This window comes from Cottoperca gobio, chromosome 17 (assembly GCF_900634415.1).
Source record: "Cottoperca gobio chromosome 17, fCotGob3.1, whole genome shotgun sequence".
Classification (NCBI taxonomy): domain Eukaryota; kingdom Metazoa; phylum Chordata; class Actinopteri; order Perciformes; family Bovichtidae; genus Cottoperca; species Cottoperca gobio.
The window spans coordinates 17,053,623-17,077,325 of NC_041371.1; the positions used below are offsets into that span (position 1 = coordinate 17,053,623).

The window sequence follows — 23,703 nt, forward strand, 5'->3', positions numbered from 1 at the left end:
TACCGCATCCCCTCACCATACACACACACACACACACACACACACACACACACACACACACACTGTTTGGAACTCCAGGGTTGATCTATTTGAGGAGGCACCTGATCGCACTAGAAGTGACGTGAAGGTAAACTTGTGGATGTTATTAGAGCCGCCCACTCCTGTTACAAATATTGCACATTTTGCTTTTTCCTGCGTTTTTTCTTTGACAGGAAGACACAGTCAAAGCTAGTTAATGGCAGCAGAAAATAGGCTACAGACTTAAGATACAGTGTAAATGTCAGATGAACTATGAGGCCATAAGGCCCCCTGGGAAGAAACCATAATGGCTATAAGCATTACAAAGAGTCAAGAAGCCAACTTGCAGTTATGACATTTCTTTTAGTCTCACATTGTATCACTACTCTTTCCTTGTCACAGTATGTGTTCTACCGGAACACAGTTTTCAGTCATATCCTTGTAAAAATAGTTATAATACAGTAATAATCATTTACACAAATGCATCAAACATCACCATTCATGAGCATCTGTGAGTGTTTTATTCATTTTCCTTGAGGGCTTAACTTGTCTAAGATCACATTTGGTCTTTTGCTGTGTGAGAATGGCAGCAGCCAGCAGGGTGGCCAATATTCCCCTGCGACACGACCACAAAGCACTGATTCATCTGCCTTTACATACACTAGAACATTTGTGAAAGTCTGTGAGCTGTGTGTGTGCTCTCTCTCTCTCTCTCTCTCTCTCTCTCTCTCTGCTTCCTCGACTCCAACATGACTGTCCATCAGCACAAAGAAGACAGCTTCTTTTTTTTTATTGTCATTGAGTTTCAAAGGCAAGGCAAAGTGAAGGGAAATGTATAAAAACAATGCAACTAACAGCTAACTAAAATAGGCATAACACATGTATGCAAGCAGTCGGCTCGGGCTGTATGTTACACAATAGTGTATATGACGGTGGGACATATCACACGTAGGTATTATGGCATGGCACATTTTAACCAGAAAACATAGACACTACTGGTTTATCAAAATGATCAGTAGCTTTTCCTTTCAGAGGTGAGACGAATATGTTTAAACTAATCTATTAGCACTTATTTCTTATTATGACAAAGTAAAAGTACATCCAAATTTCCCAGAGCCAAAAATGACAAAATCCTCACAAGTGAGAACATGTTTTACAAAATCGTTACTAAAATATCATGAAAGGATCCGTTTTATCGACTAATCAACTATAGTTCTGCCACTAACGTTTATTGTCATTAGAAATTAATCTGCAGATTTTTTTCTAGATGAATGATTTTGTCAGAACATTTTGAAAAATGTCCATCCCAGTTTATCAAAGTCCACTGTGTTTTGTCCCTCCAAAACCCAAACATATTCAGTCTAATATGATATAAAACAGAGAAAAGCAGGAAATCTTTATATTTGAGAGGCTGAAAACAGCACTTTATGACATTTTTGCATGAAAAATAACTTGAACAAGCAAATATTTTGGATCAACTAATTGATTAGTGGACTAATCATTTCAGCACAGATTCTACATTCTAAGTTGTGTTTACTTGCTACAAAATAAGTGATTCCTTCAATAACTGAACTAAGAAGGGCTGAAAATATGGCTTTTGTTTTAAATGGTTGACAAAAGTAAATGCAAACATCTGATTAAATGTAGACATCGCATAAACTGCCCCCAGTTGTATCTTTATTCCATTAATAATCAGGTAATGCCCACAGCTTTAAAGGATCAGTTATTGCCAGATAACATTGATATGCTTTTGATGATTATATAGTATGGTTCAAGGACACTTTCAACATTACTGATAAAGTCACTACAATATGTGTTTATACTCTTCTACAAGCATCTGCTGCCCCCTCTTGGATAAAGAATAGATTTTCAGTCAAAAACCACTTCAGCTTTCAGCAAGACATCCATGCATCAAAGACAAGAACAGTTTTCTTACAAGTGATTCATGGAGTTCTTCAACTGTCTAGCTGTTGCACTGCCATGGCAATCGGACCATGAACTCCTCATGTTGCTGCCAAATTAATGCTCTTTTAAGTGCCACCCAAAGATTGAGAAAAAGAACAAACATCCACTCTATGTGCATTCATATTTGAAACATGTGAACTATATGAATCAATTTCAGATCATTTCCCTAGTTGCTAAACTGAGACCTTATTCATAGGATTATTGGATTTGAGATCCCCTGTTCACCTAAACTAGCCTTACATATCTGACTTCCCTCTTGCCAAAAGAAACAACGTGCGGTTTATCAAATAGCCCATGATTGTTTTTGACAAGGGTATTGCTTTGTTACGTAAAAGAAGGAATCTTCCCACTGTTTCCATGTGGCTTGAATACATTTCCTCGTAAATGGCATTAGAAAAAATTATGTTAAAAGAAAAGCACATCTCTTTGATAAACTCTGCTCTCGTTTTAGGGGATAAGGTCCATGGGAGTGTTGTTGTTGTTGTGGCTTGATGACGAGATACCTTTGATATTTCTTGTATGTACTACTAATGAGTGCAAATGTGGTGTTTTATTGCACCCTCCCCTTTTTTCTTCTTTTTTCTACCATGGCTTTTATTATGACCCTTGTCTGGTGGGGAGCGTGAGGGGGGGGGATCGTCTTTGACATTTAAATTCTGTATTTTCTTCTGTAAGGCACATTTGTTAATGGAATAAGTAAGATCAGTGTGTATGATGGAATAGTGCCATTAGACTGTGCCAGTGACCCCCAAATTTGGGTTTTTACGGCCAACATTTTTGTCCTGGGGAACATGCCCCTATCACTGTTGGGTAAGCAATAATGACAACAACAAGGTTATGCATACAGTTGGTGCACCTTTGCTCTTTCCTTGCTCGGATGATGAAGTTGTGCACCTGGTGAAATGACTGCACAATACTCAGACTGTGAAAAAGAGTCAAAGACCTCACAGGGCTGAAGTTAAAATTACCCTAAATTAATAAAATGAGTTAATATAATAAATATAAAGTTGAGTAATTCAAACAAAACTTCTGTTGAGGCCATACACTATAAGCAAAAAAAAAAAGTATTTACATGCACTGTTCAATTTTGAGAGTTTGTGCTATTTTGTGTCTTCTTTCAGACTACTGGAAAGAAAACTTCTAAATACACAATTTGGTGTTCATATAACTACACATTGTCTACTTTATTTGTGCCTGTAGATTTCTCCTAGATTTACCAAAAGTTGGAATAAGACAATGCTTCATTTGTATATTTAAACATAACATTTCAGCAAACTTAATCCAATCTTAGTGTAAGTTACATTTCTTTTACCCTATTCGCATTGGGGAAGTCATGATGATCTTTTAGTTAAAACATTTACCCTATTCACCTGTAGTGTCACGCCTTAATTTGTGTACTATCTATCTACTATCTATCTATCTACTACACAAATGTATGGCTGTATTTGTTCAATGTTTTAGTTCACACACATTTTGAACATGTATGAATAAACCATTACTATCTGCGCAGTTTATCTCTCATATATGGGTCTGATTTCTTTTTCTTTCTTTGCAACTTTCAGTCAGTGTGTCAATGTGCTTTGACAAGATGAGGAACAGATCAAACATTAGTGCAAGAGGCAGGCACAGACAGACCAAATAAGGAGAAAGCAGCTAATAGAAATTAATTACAGACTTGACGTCATGATCCCACGCTGACTTTATTAATGATGTCCAGGGACAGCTGTCAGACACACACAGTAAGGTACTATTGTCGAGTTGAATCTTCTTTTCACAAAGATTGTTCGTAGTCAGATCTCTATCATCTGACAAATTCACATCAAGATGGGGAACATGCACTGCCCTCCTGAGGACGCAGCCCACCTGGCCTCTGTTGCTCGAGACATCTGCCCTTTCCCTATTTACAACCCCAGTCCTCTTTTTGCCAAAATGCTGCCCATGAACTCCTCACTTCAGCTGAGGGAACACTACAGGGCAGTGCAGTCCTCCCTGAGCCCGAATCAGCTGGAGGACTTCACACAGAGCCTGAAGACCACTTTTGGCGGGGTGGGGGTAGTGGCTTTGTCGCTTGCTGTCCTGTTTGACACTCTTGCCAGACAGGCCAAGGGAGAGTGGGTGACAGACCCAGGGCCTATTCCAGGTTTATTCATCAAAGACCAGAGAGGGTACTACCCACCGCATGTCTACACGGTCAGCGAGCACCTGAAGCTGGTACCCCACATTGCAAACAACCCCACCAGGATGATAGAGGAGACCGAGAGGTAGGTACTGTCATGTGTGTACATGGGCCCTATAAAATCAGTTTGTCACTATTGATTAAATGCATGTATTTTATGTCTATGGAGAGAAACATGTCTCAGAATGATTGTAAATGTACATACCATGATCTGCAAATATTCCACAATTTATAAATATGTATTCCTATCCAAAATTTCCTCACTCGTGACTTTTTTCATCTGGCAAAACCTTTTTTTTTTAACCACCTATTTCATATATATTTATGGATATTTAGGGATCATGATATGTGCATTTATAAATCATAATGAGATATTTTTATTTCCGTAAATGTCAGCATGTGTGATTATTTTTGTTTGTTTTTATCTCTCTAAGGTACCTCAAGCTGTTTGCAATTGATTACAACACTTACGTCCAATTGGGAGAAAACCAGACATTACCAATGAATGAAGACACCACAGAAATCAATATAATGCTGGGAAACTTTGTTGGATTCACTTTGCATTATCACCTCCAGCACATTCCAAAACGTGTCGGTTGACATGGTTGTTCTACATGAGAGAACATTAGAACCTGATGATATTACCTTTAATCTCAACTGTGACCTAGAGGCTGCTGACAAAGAATTTTTGGCTGAAGTTCAAAAATCTGACAACCGCACCCAAGAAGCTTTTGAATCCTGCAAGCCACAAAAAGGGAATACACCAAACACATGGCTACAGCATGTTGCCAAGCTAGAATTGTTAGATGTCCTATTTATACCCACGCTTGTATTGAAAGATTATGATTTTGGTAAAAGAAATACTATGAGAAAAGATTTTGATTTGAAGGCCAATGCACTTGGAAAATGCGTGTAGGAACCAATTGTATGTATTGTAACCAATTCATAAGACAAATTCATTTGAACGCAACCCACATAGTTTAATTAAATAGAACTGATATTCCATTCACTTATTGTAAGTTGCTTTGGACAAAAGCGTCAGCTAAATGAACTGTAATGTAATGCAGGAATGTATCCAAAAATTAATTAGCATTTCAGCACTTCCGGTTCTCTTGTCTCAAAGTCAATTGTATTTTTTGACTGGGTTTTTGATTAAAAGCCTGAAATAAGGTGTGTGGTTAACACAAACTTAAGATATTTTAACATTTTGTTTTAAGCCAAAAAATACGACAGTAATTCTCCCTTTCTGCATTTCTGACGACTCCACCTTCCCTTTAGCTTGGTGCTGGTGACGTGCAGACAGGCGACCGTGGTGTAGTTCGTTTATAGCTTAATGTTACCTTTTTACTCCTGGCAATTGCATTTAAGCTTCAATCAATCAAAAAAGTGCTGTTCATTTTTAAAGATTATCCTGCTGAACAAAATGTTTAAATATCAGAAACGTTTGTTTGCCACAAAGATTATTTTCTGCAATAATCCAATTTACTCTTTGTCGAGGGAAACAGTGCGATGCTAACTTCCGAGTTGGTCTACAAAAATACGTCATCCCTCTACCACTCTTTTTACCTACAGATAAATAAGACTCTGCAGATTATGATTTTACATACAAAATATAGACCAGTTTCTAAAACCTGACACATTTCTATGGGATAAACTATCAAACAGTAGCCTATCTATAGTGAATCAGTCAATCAGCATATCATATAATAAATAATAATGGTGTTACTCTGCAGCAAAATAAGAACGTTTACTTTTGTTATTTTGTTTTACTTACCTTAAATAAAGAACATTTACTTGCAAGTATTTTTCCATGGTATTGCGACATTTACTTGAGAATCTTTATAATTATATATATATTATTACAATTATAAAATGCATTCAAAACTTGGAAAATAATGAAGAAAAAAAACTGTATCTGTAAAATATGTTGTATATATGGGTGATTCTTCAACTACGGACCATTTTGTTCAATATGTTTATATTTCTACATCTTGTGTATTCAAACTTCCTGATAGTGGCTATGCTGAATTTCTTTAAATAATATACAATTGTTGTGATTTTATTAAAACAGTCAGAGGAAATCATAATTTCCATCACACCACAAAAAAATATTTTAAAAGAAAAAATATTTAATATACCTTGTGTGTGTATCTCTTGTGTGTCACACACAGAGATGGTCTAAAGTATAATTGTATTTATTTTCAGGATTTTAAAAACAACCTTTTTTTTCCATTCTTTATATGAAAAACATCTTCGAACTGCTTTGCTTAAGTCAATCAATTTCTTACATGGCACAATCATGAGTTTTCGAAAAATATGAATTAATAATACTTATAACTGCACAATTTTCCAAACTACAAAACAATTGTTATGTGATTATGTCAATTTGTATGCATTTTTGGTTCAAATATGTGTTGTGATGGGGGTGACATTGTGTGACGGAAAAGACTGCATGTGTTGGAAATGACACGTCACAAAAACATTTCTAAACAATGTTCAGTTTTATTGTCCCTGACACAAAAAAACCCACAATTTTTTAAGGGAAGAACTACATCATCTAAACTTTAACCTTTAAGCACATACAATCATTTGGCAGAAAATTGCTGAAAAGTGCTGAAACCTACAAGCAAGTTACAAATGTTGCACTTACTATTTAGCGCAACACAAAAGCTGTTTAAGTACAAGTCCCTGTTTCATTCTCTTTGGTGGTTCCTTGTCAGTGAATAGTAATTGCAGATATATTTTTGGACCTCACTCTAACACTGACAGTTTTAACCTGAGGTCTCCATCTGAACGTTAAATTTGTTGCTTTTTCTTTGGATTTGCACTTGTTTTTTAACAAAAACATCTTTGAGATTCTAACTTTAGGACTAATAATGAAACCATAGATGTATACAGCTTGAAATGTCATCCGTTTCAAAGCTAACAAATTGAAACATTTATGAAGTGAGTTGAACTTCAGAACAAAATTAAATTTAAACTCCTTTTTTTTTTTAAACTATGTTTCAAATGTTTATGTTCAAAATGAAATAAACTAAAACATTCCTGTCCTCTAAGGCTGGTTTTAATTCAATTTGAGCTAAAATGAATTCTCACAGTATTTATCTGTGAAACTTGCATACAGTATATATCAAGTCTGCCTCTATTCATCATGGTCAAGAACAGAGCGCATGTCTGCCCAAACTGCAGGATCCAACATCACATGTCGCTTTGTAACTGGCTGAGGCTCTGGGACCAGTCTGAGAACATCTTCTGTCCGATACCAGAGCACATCATCGCTCATTGGCCAGAAAAACCTGTTTTTGCCAACACGACTCATTGTTTTTACCAAAGCACAGTTGTCAGAGCCAACATCCTGTATAATGCCTGGGTAAGGCTCCCCATCATATCTGACCACACACCACTTTCCAATTAGACCCTCATGAAGGTCTGCAACGGACTGAACTTTGGTGGTAGGTGTGCTTGTGGATGTGGTTTTTGAAGGAGTTTCAGTTTCACCTGTTTCCTCCATGTATACCGTTTGGAGACCAAAACATTTGCAAACATGGGGCTCTGAACAAAAGTTTGCACAGAATTCGCCAAGAGATCTCTCCTGGTCTTGTAGAGACAATCTAGGAGCATAATGCAGTGAAATTACACACGGCACAGAGGAAAACAAAATGAAAGTGTTTTACACTCATAAACCATGTTTGCATAACAAAGCCTGTGGGTGTGGTGGAAAACGTTGACCTGATGTATCTGCATTGTTCCTCAGATAGTCTGCAGGCCATCAGGAAGAAAACTGTCCATTTCCTCAATCTCCTTCTCAGTGACATACATCAGCTTCACAGTAGATGACTGTTTTGAAAGCTGCTCATACAGCACTTTTCCATTTGGAAGATCAGTGCCGTTTACTACTAGTGAGTCAGCCTTCCATTTAACTGCTGCACCAATTCCATCAGCCGGGCCTTTTCCATGTCCTGCCTCCAGAAAGCTCCATGTGATCCTCTGAAATCCCATTTGAAAGGGGATTTTGCTCAAGAAGAAGAAGTTTTTCTTGGATCTGTATTGTGTGGTAGGCCCATCACTGATTACATGCAGCATTGTGGCTGTTGGGTTCAGCTCTTTGAGGTAAGGAAACACTGTGTTGAGATGAGCCCAGATAGCTGATGGGTCATGGCGCATTGAGGAGCTAATAGAACAGACCAACACCACCCCATTTTTGGTGTTAGCCACACCTGTATGGAGAGTGGCTTGTTGGTGGGAATCACCAAAATGGACTGCTTGCATCTCATTCCCATATTTACACATATAAGTCTCCGCAAAATCAATTTGCAAGATAATAGCATCCTCTCCTAAATGCTGCTTCAGGGTTCTGAGAGCTGAATACTGATGTTGTAGATGTGTTTTCCCATCTTTTTCTTAAGTAGGTCAGAAAAATCATTCAGCAGTGTATGTAGAGTCCCATGGACTTTTTCCTTTGCTGTGAAGTGAACTTTAAACTTTTCTTCTGTTCCATCCTTTTTCTTCTTCTCCCTCTCCTCAACCTTGCTTCTCCATTCAAACCACCAGGTTTGCTCTCCTATATCAAAAGCAGAAGTTTGCAGTTCATTATCATTACAGTCAGGGCACTCCCTGTACATGCACTCTTTTATTGCATTTGTGCATGCCAAAGACTCAGTAAGGTCATTGAGTTTGGCACATTTAATCACTTTGTGATAAAACAGCCTGTCTGCCATAAACTGGAGATTTGCATGTATTTTACAGAGGCATGTGTCTCTGTCCCTGATTGTTGGTTTTACAATCCAGATTGCTTTTTGCAAAACTCGCTGTACGAGACTGTTACTTCAGGATTCTCCATCAGAAACTTCTTGTGCAGCGCTCCTCTTGTTTCAACCAGAAAGTGCTTTTGCATTGTTTTCTTATTCTTTGTAATTGTCTCCATCTTTCCTGTTGTTGTCCTACTGTTGTCATCACGCTCAATAAATGTTGTTATTTTTTCTTCCACTTCTTTGCTGATTTTGTTGGATTGCATCTTACGGATGTATCGAAGTTTGGTGGCCCTCATCATGTTTTCCCTCCACAGCTTAGGTGAGAACCCAAACTCCTTTTTAGCGAAGCTGACCGTGCGGTATTTTTTCAAAAGCCTACCAGACAACAACTTTGGCGATCAATTGCCGATCTTTAGCAGCGTGCATATTTTGATATTTATATTTTATTTGGGAAATAATTGTGTTGTGAAACAGCAGAGTTCTTCTTAAATCTTTTGTTCCTTGTCTCATCTGTTGTTTGGTTTTGAGCTTCGGTGAATCGACCATCACCATTTCATTCTTAAGTCGGTGACATCTTTTCTTGTACTTCTCAACCTTCTTTAAGTCATCTTCCAGCTTTGCATTTGTTGCATGAAGATCTCTACAGACCTTCGCCCTTGCCTTCGCAACCTTTTCTTCCTCTTCTTCTCTGTGTGTGGTTTTCAGGTGCCGGCAACTGAGATGTTTCAGGTGGCTCAGAGGAGCTGGAGTTGTCAAGTGAGACATGATCTGGGTCAACAAGAATGTCTTCTGGTGACTGTGGTGGGGTTGTTCCAGTCATAAATCTCTCTACTACAGCTACTCTTTTCAACTTCCTGCGTCTGTTTCGTTGACATGTTCGCCATTGTCTCCTAGTTTTTCTTTGCTCTCTCTTGGACAATTCTGACACAGATTTAACGACACCTCGTTCCTTTTTTTTCAGGTATCTTTCTCTGTCTTTCCTGAGGGACTCCTGGTATTTAACCTGGTCTGATTTAATCCTTTCTCTGTAAGCGTTTGATCTCTCTGATGTGGTCTTGCGTGCCATCTTAAAGAACAAGAGAAGGTGTCAACACCAGCATTGGCATTTATTTTTTTACTGTGTTGCCATACAGTATGAAACAATTAAGTGTTTTGTTTAATTGTTTAATTTAATATACATTATTTTTCACTGATATAAGCCATAACACTCAAATTGTCATTTCCGTTACAATATGTCTTTTCCATCACAATAATAAAAGTGATGGAAATTACTGTTGTGGAAATGACGTTTTGTCACATTTTAAAAAAACATCTCATGATGTGTTAGCATGATAACGTATTCTTTAGAGCTAGCAAAAAATACTAAATGTTGGTTTTCTTATTATTTCTACATTTAAATGATATATGAGCTAGTTGGAAATGACAGCCAATAAACATATTTTCAATTTACCAAATATTGACCTTGATTTTATCTTATATCAGTTCCCTTCATGGAGCTGTCTTTGTGCTGCAGCCATGTGCTCTCATATCACATGACTATGGCTGTGATCACCAAGTTTAAAAACTTTATAAAAAACTCACCAAATTCACATTTTGCATGGAATGATGGAAATGGCAGGGACCCCAAGGGACAGGTGTACTTTTTATAAAAAAAGACATGAAATACTAATATATCTTACAACACATGATACATTTAATTAAAATTGCCATTTATGTATCATTTACACATACAATTAATATTAGGTCAATATTAAATTCAAAACTTAGCAGGTTTGAATATCCAAAATCAGGCCCAGGGACAAGTGATATACAGCAAGAACAACACATAAAAGGTCACTTTTTATGTAATAAAAATAATGACTGGTCTATGATTTAATTTTTGTATGTTCCTTTTGGTGTTAAGTGAGTGTCACAAAAACAAAAAATAGGAAATGTGTTTTAGTTTTTCTTATTTCTGCCAGGGACACAAAAATGACGATAGTTGAAGAATCACCCATATATACATGGATAAGCCTATATATAATATATATAGTGAACTTCTGTGATGATGCGCGAACTCAAACACATGCACACACTCGGCCCAGTTTAGACGGGCGCAGTTTTGTCAGTGGCCGTATATCTTCCGAGAGGATTAATGCATCCTAAAGGTGGAGCAAAACATTGTGAAGGTTTGTGGCGGGCGGGACGGGAGAGTAATCCTTTGAGCTCTCGGGGAGACTGAGAGAGAGGGATGGAAATATCGAACTCTTTGCTCTCGGATTTGGCGAGTAACTGATGGGCTGAAGGACATTTCCCCCCCCCAAAAAGGGACGTTTGGTCAAGACTATTTAATGGCAATATTTGAGACAGAGCTGCTTATCCTCAGGGAACAGAAATGGTGCACACACTTCTGCTGCCCATCGGTAAGTTTATATGTTTCAAAACCTTTTTGTCCACCCATCACATTTTGTGACATTAGTCATAGGTTTATAATCCTGTAGCCCATATTGCAACAATATTATGGTGTGCTGTCACTGCTCTGTGTTTTATAAACTTTGTGTTTTTAAAAAGAAGAAGAAGCACATTTCTGACAAATTGCAACAAAATCTAAATCTTTAATCTCTTCTCTCAGCTTTAGCAGCAAGTCTCATCTCACCTGAGCTGTCAGGTTCCTCAGCTACTAAAACAAAAACTCAAGGTATCATCCTGACACACTGTTCATTCTTCATTGTTAACCATTCTTATACTATTTTTCTGTTATAACCCATCAATAGAAAGCAGTGCTAAAATATATATATATATATATATATATATATATATATATATATATATATATATATATATATATATATATATATATATGTAGCTCTTAAATTATATTTATTAAGATTTATTAAACATTTATTTTTTTATTTTGTGAGCAAAAGAATTAAACAGTGTAAAGTAGTGCTTACCTTGAAAACCAAGATGACTGAAATGTGGTTCAGATTAGCGCTAACACAATTGGGTTTATAGATTAGTTTGACAAACAGAAAATGAATGGGCATCCATTTTGACTTAACTGTTTTAGTCATTTTAAATGTTTTTGTAAATTAAATATGATTGTTTAAATGAATTACAATGTCTCACACAAAGCGATAATATCCAGTAACACATCAAATCAGATCAAACCTTAACCTAACCCTACTGATTTGTGTTTGTTATTTTTTTGGAACCAGAAGTCACACGAGAGGGTGGAGCAAAGTACAACCAAACACACAACAAAAATGTTACAATGAACTTTCATGAACTGAAGACACACCGAGAAAGGATTAATGTTTTAAAACGAAAACACTGAAATCCCCCACACCGGACAATACATTGGTAGTGACCTGTCAATCACAAGGTAGCCCCAGCTCCGCCCTAAAGCATACGCTGCTTTCTAGTGCATCCAGTTTACTCTTAATGTGACCATAATTGACTAAATGAACATGCTTGAAACTAGTGATTGAAAATCAATAGGAAAATGTAAAATAGGGTAATTTCCTCATAGACTTCAATACAATCTGATTTTTTTTGCAACCAGTGGAGTTGCCCCCTGCTGGCCATTACAAGGATTGTGGGTTTAATTCACTTTGGCTTCACTTTTCACTTGTTTTGCTTGACTGTACACACTAAAACATGTAATTCAATTCACACAACAAACAATCCACATACCCAATTGCATTGTACGACATTTAAAATAAATAAATTATAAATACAAACAGTATCAAACTAGGGGTGTGCTGAACACTTTCATCTGCCTGTCTATCTGTCTGTACACTGTCATCCTGTGTTTCCAGTGAAGAACAACTCTGGTGTGACACCAGCTGGACAGTGTGGGACCTGGGTAAAGGAGCCTGAGGGAGGGTATTTCACCTCACCCAACTACCCTGAGAAATACCCGCCCGAGAGGGAATGTGTCTATATTATAGAAGGTGAAGCTTTCATCTTTGTCTTTTTAGCCTCACTTTCCACCCGTCCGGCTTTTATCTCACCTGTTCATCAACCTCTCTTTTTGCTCCAGCCTCTCCCAGACAATGCATCGAGTTGTTCTTCGACGATGACAAATATTCCATAGAGCCATCCTGGGAGTGTAAGTTCGACCACATCGAGGTCCGCGATGGGCCCTTTGTTTTTTCTCCCATCCTTGGTCGCTACTGTGGGCAGGAAAGCCCAACATATGTCCGCTCCAGTGGGAGGTACCTGTACATCAAGTTTGTGGCTGATGGTGAACTGGAGTCCACCGGTTTCTCTGCCCGGTATAACTTCACACAAGGTGAGTGATGGACGATGAGGTAAACAGTGGGATTGAATGTTCCTGCTACAAAAGAACTACCAGGAATGCATGCTTAGACGTATTTAATGGTACATTCAGAGCGTTGCCAGGTGATGTTGTATTGCATTGCGGTAAAAGTGATGCAAGGTTTAACTTTTTCTCAGAGGCCTATCTATTGGCACCTGTGCTGATTTTACACAGTGGTCTCATCGAAATATTTTCAACTGTGTTTTTTTTTGCACACTTGTCATTTTTAACACAATCTTAAAGGAATAATAGTTAGCACTGACAGCTAGTGTTTTAAATGGACTCTGCAGGCCAAACTGAAACATTGGAGAGAGTTGTCTCCCCCCGCCCCTTCTCCCTAGATTCGAAGCTCACGTGGGTTGCCAGGTTGAGGACTCTGAACCGACACAAGCGCAAGACAAGCACAACATTATACTTACTTATGCTTTGAAAATGGTAATTCAAAATATCAGTGGTGAATAATTTCCTAAATATTTATACTATAATAAATCAAATAAAAAAATGTAAACTTAAGTTCGATAAATCACATATTCAATATTCATATTTCCAATTTTCAACTGCCATAAACTGTCAACTGCTGCAACAATCGGTACAAACCCAAACACGTTCACGATTAAGTATGTTCAGTTAAGTTTATTGCTGGTTACGGGGTACTTGGCTGAAAAAATATATAAAAGGGGGTACGTTATTGAAAAACATCTGAGAACCACTGAGCTAATGTATACGTTTGCAATTTATTAATTGTTTGCACATTTTAAACCAGCTCCTGTGGATTTTTTATAACTGTCAATGTTAGCTAAATACATGGCTGGCTGTGTCAACAGTAATTAAAGCTAAGCCCAAAGCCCACTGCTCCCAAAAAATAGAATCTGATGTTTGATTAAGAGGCTAGACCTATAAACTATTTTGTGCTATTGTAAAGAATTGTATCATGAACTCATTGGTTGTGCAGATGTGAATAGTGATGACAACAAAAATAGTCACATCCAAAAAGCATGGTTAACGAGACGGGGTCCGTTTTTGGGTTGCAGACATTACCATAGACCCCTAAAACTGAAATAAACCACTAAATTCCTCATGGTTTGTCATTTAATCTGTATATTTATGCCATCACCAACGTTTCCATACACATCTCTCACTATTATTGCAATACAATTCAATAAATTCATCATCAAAGTTTAATCAAAACATAATACCCCTAATGGGGCATGAAGCTGCATTGTTTGAGCTAGGTGTACATAATTAACTAGCTGGCTACATAGACCGCCTGTGTGTTCAAAATGTCATACTAACTCAATCAATCAGTGAGCCATTACCAACAGACTGTTCACACTGAAGTACACTCAAGCAAGACTGCATCGCATGAGTTTGAATAGTACTTTAGCCACAATTAATAAACTCCTTTTACTATGCATTCATACTTCATACTACCCTGCATTCAACCCTGACCCAGTCCAGAAAGTCCAAATTAAATGATTAAATATATTGTTTGTCCGTGCCCTCTACAGCAATGCACAGAAGTGTTTTCTAATCTGACGCCCTTTTCAGAAGGATGACATAATTTGTCTGTGCCCTCCAATACTGTCACTGTGGAAAAATAAATCAGTTTTATGATGTGACAATGCTATGGTTAATGTTTGGTTAGGATTAAGCACAAAAATGACTTACTTTCAGGGAAGTCTCACATGTCATTTTGAACACAATCTTAAAGGAATAATATTTAGCACTGACAGCTAGTGTTTGGCCTGCAGAGTCCATTTCAAACACTAGCTGTCAGTGCTAAATATTATTAGCTTTATTTACCTTTAAGATTGTCATGCGACATGTGAGACTTCCCTGAAAGTAACAAAGTCATTTTAATTTATATATGAAGCGACGGTGCCCTTGCAAAATAGATTGCACAGATAGTGGAAGGGGAAAAGAATGCTGGCTGAACTAGGCGGCAAATGGCAGACTTATAACCAGTCTGCATCCAGTTGTACTAGGTTCAGGGAAACATCATGGTTTGGGCTAAAATGACTTTTTGATTTAGATTAAAATTATTTCTTTGGAGGACATCTCCCTAGTCAGTTCCTTTTGGGACCGTGGCAAAAAATACCGTATTTTATTTAGTTTATTTATTTAGTTTTGCATTTCTGCTATATCGTTGTTCTTATATCATAACAGCTGGCGTTCTGTCAGGCTGGCCGGGTTAATGTTTAGAGTATTACTACAGCTCTAAGCCTTCGACTCCTTACTTGGCACTCTCTCCCGATCGACCACCCTGCTGTGAGTTTGACATTGTTGGCTGCTACATGCCAAAACTGGCTTCCTCTTTTACACAGTTCCTCCCTTTTTGTCCAATTGAAACACACATTGACACACATTTGCATGGACACTGGACACTTACTCTGTAATCCTTAAATTGCATTTAAGGATATGGGACAGTGTATATTATGCTATTTTTTAATTGTGCATGTGATGTCAACAAAGTATTACATATTGCAACTTTAATAGTGGTCTGGTGGCATGCTGCTGGGTTTGTACTCTCATTTCCATTTGTAGTGCAGGCACACCAGCTGCAGCTGATGAGGCAAGAGGAGGGGAGCATTTATTCACACACAGACACTTGTTTCCTCTGTCACACACACACACACACACACACACACACACACACACACACACACACACACACACACACACACACACACACACACACACAGTTAATGAAAGCTTGTCTTCAGGGGAATACAGCTTGTCAGCGCTGAGCCGCAGTAGCAGCTTAAGGGAGTCCAAGGCAGAGGCTTCATTAACAGCAGATTTTATAGGCCACCTACACTGACAGGGGTGGGGGGGGGCAAAGATTAGTCTTCATCCCTCTGTCCATCCAGCCATCCCACTACTGTTCTTTCTTTCTTTCTTTCTTTCTTTCGAGCCTATGTACGTTATTTTTATATTCCACAAGGCATGTTCCAGTCTTAAACTTTAGTCCTGTGAGTCTGTCTCCCACTCAACTTTTTTAAGTTGCTGAAGTTGTTTGCCTGTGCATGTCGGGATTCAGTGCTACTTTGACAGTGTAAACATCAGAAACGCGTTCTTTAATGTTCGGTAAAACGTTAATTTTACCTTCAAGTGTTAACAACTCAAGCATACTAAAGCCCTTATATTTTCTGAAACTGAAAGGCTTGAGCAAGTAGTAAGTTCCCTTTAAAAAAATAAAAGCATCTCCTAAAAACATGAACTATCCCTTTAAGAAGATACTTTTCATTATTGGCAGATCAGGAGAAGCTGTTTACTGTCTGTTTACATCCAATTTAATCAGTCTCCCTTGCCAAATGTTAATCTCCTGTCTAATTCTGCTCATCACTGGTGGCAGGAGAGAATTAATTTACCCACATGCACAACTGCTTACACACATCTTTTTTAAAACCTTCTGTATTTTGAAAGGGTGAATGGATACTGCATTGACTGAGACTTTAATGCTGTATCTATTTAAGCATGTTAGCCCCATATAAAGTGTTTTGGGGGATTTTGTATGCCGTTTTGAGCAATGTGAAAGAGCATGAATGAGCACATTCTGAATTTTCACACTCCAGAAAAATGACTCACCAACACTAATTGTTATTATGTTACTATGAAAGTTAATATGTTGTGCGCGCAAGATAAGAATAATATCACATCTTCCAGTCTTCAGGGGGCTCTGCAAATTATAGCTAAATGTATTCAATGTTTATAGTTTGCGCATTATAGACACACTTTGCAACTTTTACTCAATGCTAATATTGCTTACACTTTAGCAGAGACTCTATTGTTATTGCACGTTTCCTCTTGTTTATGCTGACTTTTGTGAGTGTGCAAGTAATGAAGCCAAAGTTAAAGGTGCCCTGTGGAGTTTTTCTTAAAAAACAAGTTATGTTTAAATTCAGTCCTAATGAACGAGGGAGGCAAACTAAACTCCACAGAATACCTTTAATGATTGTTTTTTATGTATGCAGCCTCATTCCATGAATTAATCAAATTAACGTTGTGGCTATAAACAATGCATCACATGATTACTTGTGTGTGAAAGAAAAAAGATTTTGTGAGTTAGGAACCCTCCTTGTAGTGATAAACTCACAAAATCTTTTTTCTTTCACACACAAGTAATCATGTGATTCATTGTTTGTAGCCACTTTGAATCAACTTTTGGATCTGGTTCAGCCTCACTGCTCTCATGAGCGACATTCTTAGCCACAGCATGAGGCTTTCTTAACTTACATTCATCAGGTGGACACAAACCCTACAACAAATGAGTGCTCGTACTTGCTGGACGTGTATATAGTTAAGCATTTTGCTAATAAATTAGCCATAAAAGAAAGGAAAATAATAACTGAATGTCACCAAGTATAGTCACAACAACTGTTATTGTAGGTTTAAATAAATTGTCATACATTTTCAATAAACATAGTACATTTCTTAAAGGGTGGATGCTCGAAAAACTTCACCCTTCATATTTAGTGCACGCACAGAGATTCTGGGACAAGATTGTACATTTTTTAGATCGTAAATTCATCTGTTTGTTGTTCACACAATCTGATATGATTCAGTATTAGTTACGTATATATTTTGTATTCATTTTCAATGTTCTTGTTTGTGCCACATACTGTACCTTCGAGCTGAATAATATTGAGGGAGGATTTATATAAACCATCCTATATCTCGCCTTTATCTCATCTTCACAATTATTGGGTATAAAGCCTCTGGGAATGCATTGTTGCAACACACACACACACACACACACACACACACACACACACACACACACACACACACACACACACACACACACACACACAGGAATGAATGTGAATAATCTGCACAAGCCTGAGGCAGAGGCAGGGGTAAGAAACATGAGAGGATTATTAAGAGTCCTTGTTGATTTGAGCTTCAGTGGAGTCCATCACCTGCTCTTCTTACATCATAGCTATTGACCAATGCGTTGGTACTATTGATAAAAACATTTTAACATTTGGGAATTTATGGTTTTAAAATAAACTCACTCTCTTCAAATAAAAAACCTCTTGATGTGGTGTCAATTGTAGTTGTATTATTTTGTATTTTATTGAGATTCTTTGAAGTTTCCATTACACAATATCAAACTGCGTACTTCCAGAAAATAAATAAATAAATAAAAGAAGTGACCAGGTTGTCACTGCTGGTGGGGCATAATCTGTCCTGAACTAAACCAATATATCTGGGTTTGTAATCCACCTAGCAAGTAGATTCATCAGCACAAAGGTTTAGAACAATTTCTCTTCCCGTCCTGAGGCTAAGTGTATGTTTTTCTTTTTTGATGAAGGGCATCAGGGGAGTTTTAAATGAGGGCAGCGGGAATGTGCTGGTACATAGATTATGTAAACCTCTGCCAGCTGTATTTTGTTTTGCAATATGTCTTTAATATTATCAGTTTGATTCTGTGGATTTATTTTTTTGGACTAAATTTGTTTTTCTCTATTCCTAGACAATATTTGTAGAAGTGAATATTGCATGCATACATACAAACACATCTGTGCAACGTGTACACACATGAGATAACAAATGGATGGATTATATCTGCATTAATCCTTCTCAACCAGGTGTACTTGTACTAGGGGTAAATAATTTGACAGACAAATATGTCCAGATATGTGCATGGTTAGTGGACATGTTACGGGTCCCAAAGTTGGTACCACAGCAACAATAAATGATTCTTTAAAATACAGAGTGCAGCAGCAATGAAGACACGGAGCATTCAGTTCGTCATCCAGATTGCTTCTGAGGAGGGGGCGGAGATTCCCCACCTAAGACAACCCGGAGCGCAACTGCTCAACGGTGTCAACAGTTCCACCTTAGTGCTGCTTGCATTCAACATCTCTCCATAATACATATGGAAAAGTAAAATGACGTGTTTGTCACCTACAATAATAGAAATAATATTAGACCTGGATATTTTACTAAATTAAATAAACACTGTTTTGGGGTGGGCCACACACACTTAACCACACAAATAAATACTAATTTGGAACTCTATGAACAATGTGAAAAGCTCTTTCCATATGTGTAGAGTACACGTTTGTAATTGTTTAATTGTGGCCCCTAACTGTCGGTTCACTTGAGTAAATGTTTCAAAACATTTCTTTGTTTCTAAAAGTATGATGTTCTGCTTTTAGATCCAGAGTTCACAGGGCTTGGGGAACTGCCAGCTCTGCCATGTAAGTATTTAACTTATGTTATTAAGTCACAACATCATATTAGACCTTTAATAGATTTTATATGTTTGAATCTGAAGGGATAATATTCAAGCAAACTCTCTCCACAACTAGAATTACTTTAACACAAAGATGTTGTTATCCACAGTTTGTGAGTTTGAGATGGTAGGTCCGGAGGGCTTTGTAGAATCCACCCAGATCACCGTGGAGGGCCGGGCGCTGCAAACTGAGGCTGTAGACTGCAGGTGGTACATCAAGGCTCCACCAAAAGCCAGGGTCTGTATATGTCTGTACAACTGTTTGTCTTGTTATCTGCTGGTGGTTACATGTAGCAGTTTGCCTTTTGTGGTTTATCCTTATTAAAAAATGAATTTGACTTTCCCATTCAGTTTTAGCACTTCTGCTAATGTTAGCTAAAATGCTGCCAAAAGTGTTAGCATAAGCCATTAAGCTAATGATTTAACCGGATTAATTTTGATGTCACTGTTTTAATATTACAGAATGAGTATAGGTCAATTTGCCGTTACATAAAAAATGGTGGTATATTCCTTTAAAGCAGTAGATATAAAAACTTTCGTTTTCGTTCCCACAGATCTATATGCGTTTCCTGGAGTATGAGATGCACAACTCGAACGAGTGCAAACGTAACTTTGTTGCCATCTACGACGGCAGCAGTTCGGTTGAGCACCTGAAGAATAAGTTCTGCTCCACGGTGGCCAACGATGTCATGCTGGTGTCCTCTTTGGGCGTGGTCAGACTGTGGGCAGATGAGGGAAGCAGGAAGAGCAAATTCAGGATCCTCTTTACAACTTTCCATGAGCGTGAGTGAATCCATGTATCTGCAAGCTCCCTTTTTACAGATCTATGTGTGAGACTAGGAGTCCCAACAATGAAATGATAGCTTCTCCAGAGGCCTTTTGGGTACTTCTCTAAATATTAGTTGGGAGTAGGGTTGGGCGAAGGGCCGATAGACAATGCAACTGCTCATTGTCGATGGCTGCCGGTTGAAGCCATAAAAAATGTATCAATTAAATGATAGTTTGAACACAATACAATGAATCAAATACTAATTGGACTGTGAAAAGGTTTTTTTTATAGTTATTTGTTTTAGTTTTAAAGCAAACTCTGCTTTCATCAACCATGCTTCAGCAAGAAAATATTTGATGAAACTTATGTTACCTGTCCAGCACCAAATGGCGGACAGACAAAGTTACCAACTAGCTGGTGAACATAACGGAGCATTTAGCTGCTGAAGAGTCATTATTTATTATTTGCCTCAGGACATGACGGAGACCAAAGCAGAGTTAAAAGTGGGCAGAAACTGCCACGACTTCAAATGAATGTGGCTCAGTTTCTGCAGCATGTGTAAATTACTAGACATTGCTCAGTAACACGATCATCATAACAACTTTATAAGGTGATAATGTGTCAATGTTGTGTTTTCATCTTGTTGCCCTGCCTCCAAGTGGCCAAGCAAAAAATTAAAGACAAAAAACTATAATTAGAAAATGTCTTACTTATGTTAACAATCCCAGTGTGGTAAACGGCAATGTGCACTTCTGCACAAGGATGAAATATTACATTACATTCCAGAATGGACAGCAGGTACCAATGGCATGACTCTTGCCTTTTGCTTTTTCAGCTCCATGTGAAGGAGAAACTTTCTTTTGCCATAGCAACATGTGCATCAACCAGACTCTGGTCTGCAACGGGATCCAGAACTGTGTTTACCCATGGGACGAGAATCATTGCAAAGGTACCCTGACACAGACTGAGAAAGCAGCCGTATGTTAACCATGGCTGATCATAAAGTCATTCTTTTCTATGTTATCTCCCTAACTAGAAAAGAGGAAAGCCAGTATCCTGGACACACTGGACAGCACTAACCTCGCTATCATCGGAGTTACCTGTGGCCTGGTACTCATCCTGCTCATCATATCTGTCATCATCCAGGTCAAACAGCCTCGCAAGAAATACATCATCCGCAGGTAAAGTTTCATTCTTACAGTACATCTCCTGGATGTGTAAATAGCCAACATTTTGCTAACGAGTTTAGAGTCATGTTTATGTCATGGCTGTATTTGTAACTTGTTACACTGTCCCCAAGAAGCAAAAAGCAAACAAACTCAAAAACAACATTATGCAGCTTTAAATTTACAAAAACGTATTTGATAACTTGCAGACAAGGGCTTGACCTCAACCTACTGGTGCCAGTGTAACCACTTCATAAATGAAATGCAATACGGCCAATTCGCTTATTAGTCAGAACATTTTGAAAGCTTTCTATTTCGAGGAGCAGGTTTATGGCTGGATTCCATGAACTGATTTATGGATTGATTAAAAATTCTGAAATAAACTGTACAAAACATGAATTTTGAACCTGGCATTTAAAATTAGCACATATTTAATTAAATAATTCCTCATTTGCATATTTAAACATAACATAGAAAAGAAAACTTGTACTTTTTACCCTATTCACCTGTAATGTCTCCCGTTTATAACAAGGCTGTGTGTGTGTGTGTGTGTGTGTGTGTGTGTGTGTGTGTGTGTGTGTGTGTGTGTGTGTGTGGTGTGTGTTTTCTTTCCTCTACTTATCCACAGAGATGACTTTGACCCTGCCTTCCTCCATCCTGGTTTTGATCCTCCTCACTATGAGCTCTGCACTCTGCGCCGTTCCCCATCCAGCGACCTGAACGATGCAGCCATGGCCGAGGACTATGAGAAATTCCACAAGCTCCGCCGCTCCTCCTCCAAATGCATCCGCGACCACCATTGTGGCTCTTTCCCAGGGAGCATGCACGGCAGTGTCCGCGGTAGCCGCAGCAACCTGAGCATGAGAGACGCCACCATCGCTGCCGACGGGGGTGGTTTCGGGCTGCCTCCGGTGATGGTGAGCCAACAGTCACCGCGTCTCTCCCACCACACCACACCAGCAGGTCGAAGGAGCATCCTGGTGATGAAGCATAGCTATTCTCAGGATGGGGCAGAGGGGTACAGGGCGGAGGAGGAGGAGGATTTGATGATGGATGATGGTCCCAACACCAGCCAGCACCGCATGCACCACCATCAGATCCACCATGGCACGTCAGGGCTGGACCACACTGTCCACCGTACACTGTCTAATGACTTCTAATCCAATGCCAAATGGAAATTAAGAAAATGGTAAAAAAAAAAAAAAAAGAAGAAAAAAAAAGAGAGCATCAATATCAAGCATAAATTTATAGAAATTATTGCTGATCTTTACATCTTTTGTTAATGTTTTTTAATCTTATACTCCAAATTAAATAGAGGTGTTGTAGCACTTTCTATGACCCCCATGTTTGTAATGCAATATGAACATACTTTTAATGCACTATAATCTGCCTATAGCACTATATAGTCATAATAGTTGTAGTTATAAGCACTTTAAATATTTAGAATGCTTTATAACAATAATCATAACACATTATAAAGTATTTTATAATGACTTATAAGGTGAAATATTATAATACTTATAATGCAATATAAGTATGTTTACAATTTATAGACATGGCCGTGCTAGAAAGTGGTACCGGAGGTTTAACATTGTATGCAACACGCCTAGAGTAGACTAGAGCGTGTGAAACACACACTAGTAGTTATAATAAAAATACTCCTCCGCCAAAGAGTTTAGAAGCGACTGTACATCTTGGATAGTTGACTGCTGTGTAATGTGAGTGTGCATGTGAGTGGCAGTGAAATAAACTGTCAGGATTGACAGGAACAGAAAGAAGGATTTATATCCACACATACTGAGATCATTTAATTCCCACCCATTCTAATGCCTCACTACAGTTTCTTATTTTCCTTGTTTGTTTCCTTGTTTCATCTCTGGTGTAGAACATATGAAAGACTGCATCATATTTGAGATTATTTTATGAATTAAAGATGTGTCATAGTGTTTCCTATATTTGGACATTATTGCACCATCAAAGCAAGAACAAAGTCTCAACTCTTAGGTTAGCCATTTTCCTCAAACAAACAATGTTTTTGTGTTGAGCAAAGGTCCAGAATCAAATAGGAAAATACAGTTTTATCAGGGACGGCAAATAATGGAGACATACTAGTCATACCAGTGAAGTCAGCACTCAAAGAAACATGTTGCAAAATACTGTTTTACAAATATGATACCCAGTGGGCTACTGAAATGTGTATGTTCTGTTGCTGTGACAATTTATATATTATTTATGTTTGTTTGGGAGTATTTATTGTTGCTTATTTGTGTGTATCAGTTTTTCAATTTAGTTTGTCCCGTTTATTTCTGGG

General features: G+C 38.0%; 1 protein-coding gene across 1 annotated transcript; it reads left to right on the top strand.

Annotated features, from left to right (window-relative positions):
- Positions 1-11,284: 11,284 nt before the first annotated feature.
- Positions 11,285-22,552, top strand: LOC115022397 (neuropilin and tolloid-like protein 1). Its single transcript, XM_029453378.1, has 9 exons — positions 11,285-11,312; positions 12,711-12,845; positions 12,935-13,186; positions 19,381-19,422; positions 19,568-19,695; positions 20,012-20,240; positions 21,062-21,175; positions 21,263-21,407; positions 22,021-22,552. The coding sequence occupies exons 1-9, from the start codon at positions 11,285-11,287 to the stop codon at positions 22,550-22,552; spliced, it is 1,605 nt and encodes a 534-aa protein (XP_029309238.1).
- Positions 22,553-23,703: the final 1,151 nt, after the last annotated feature.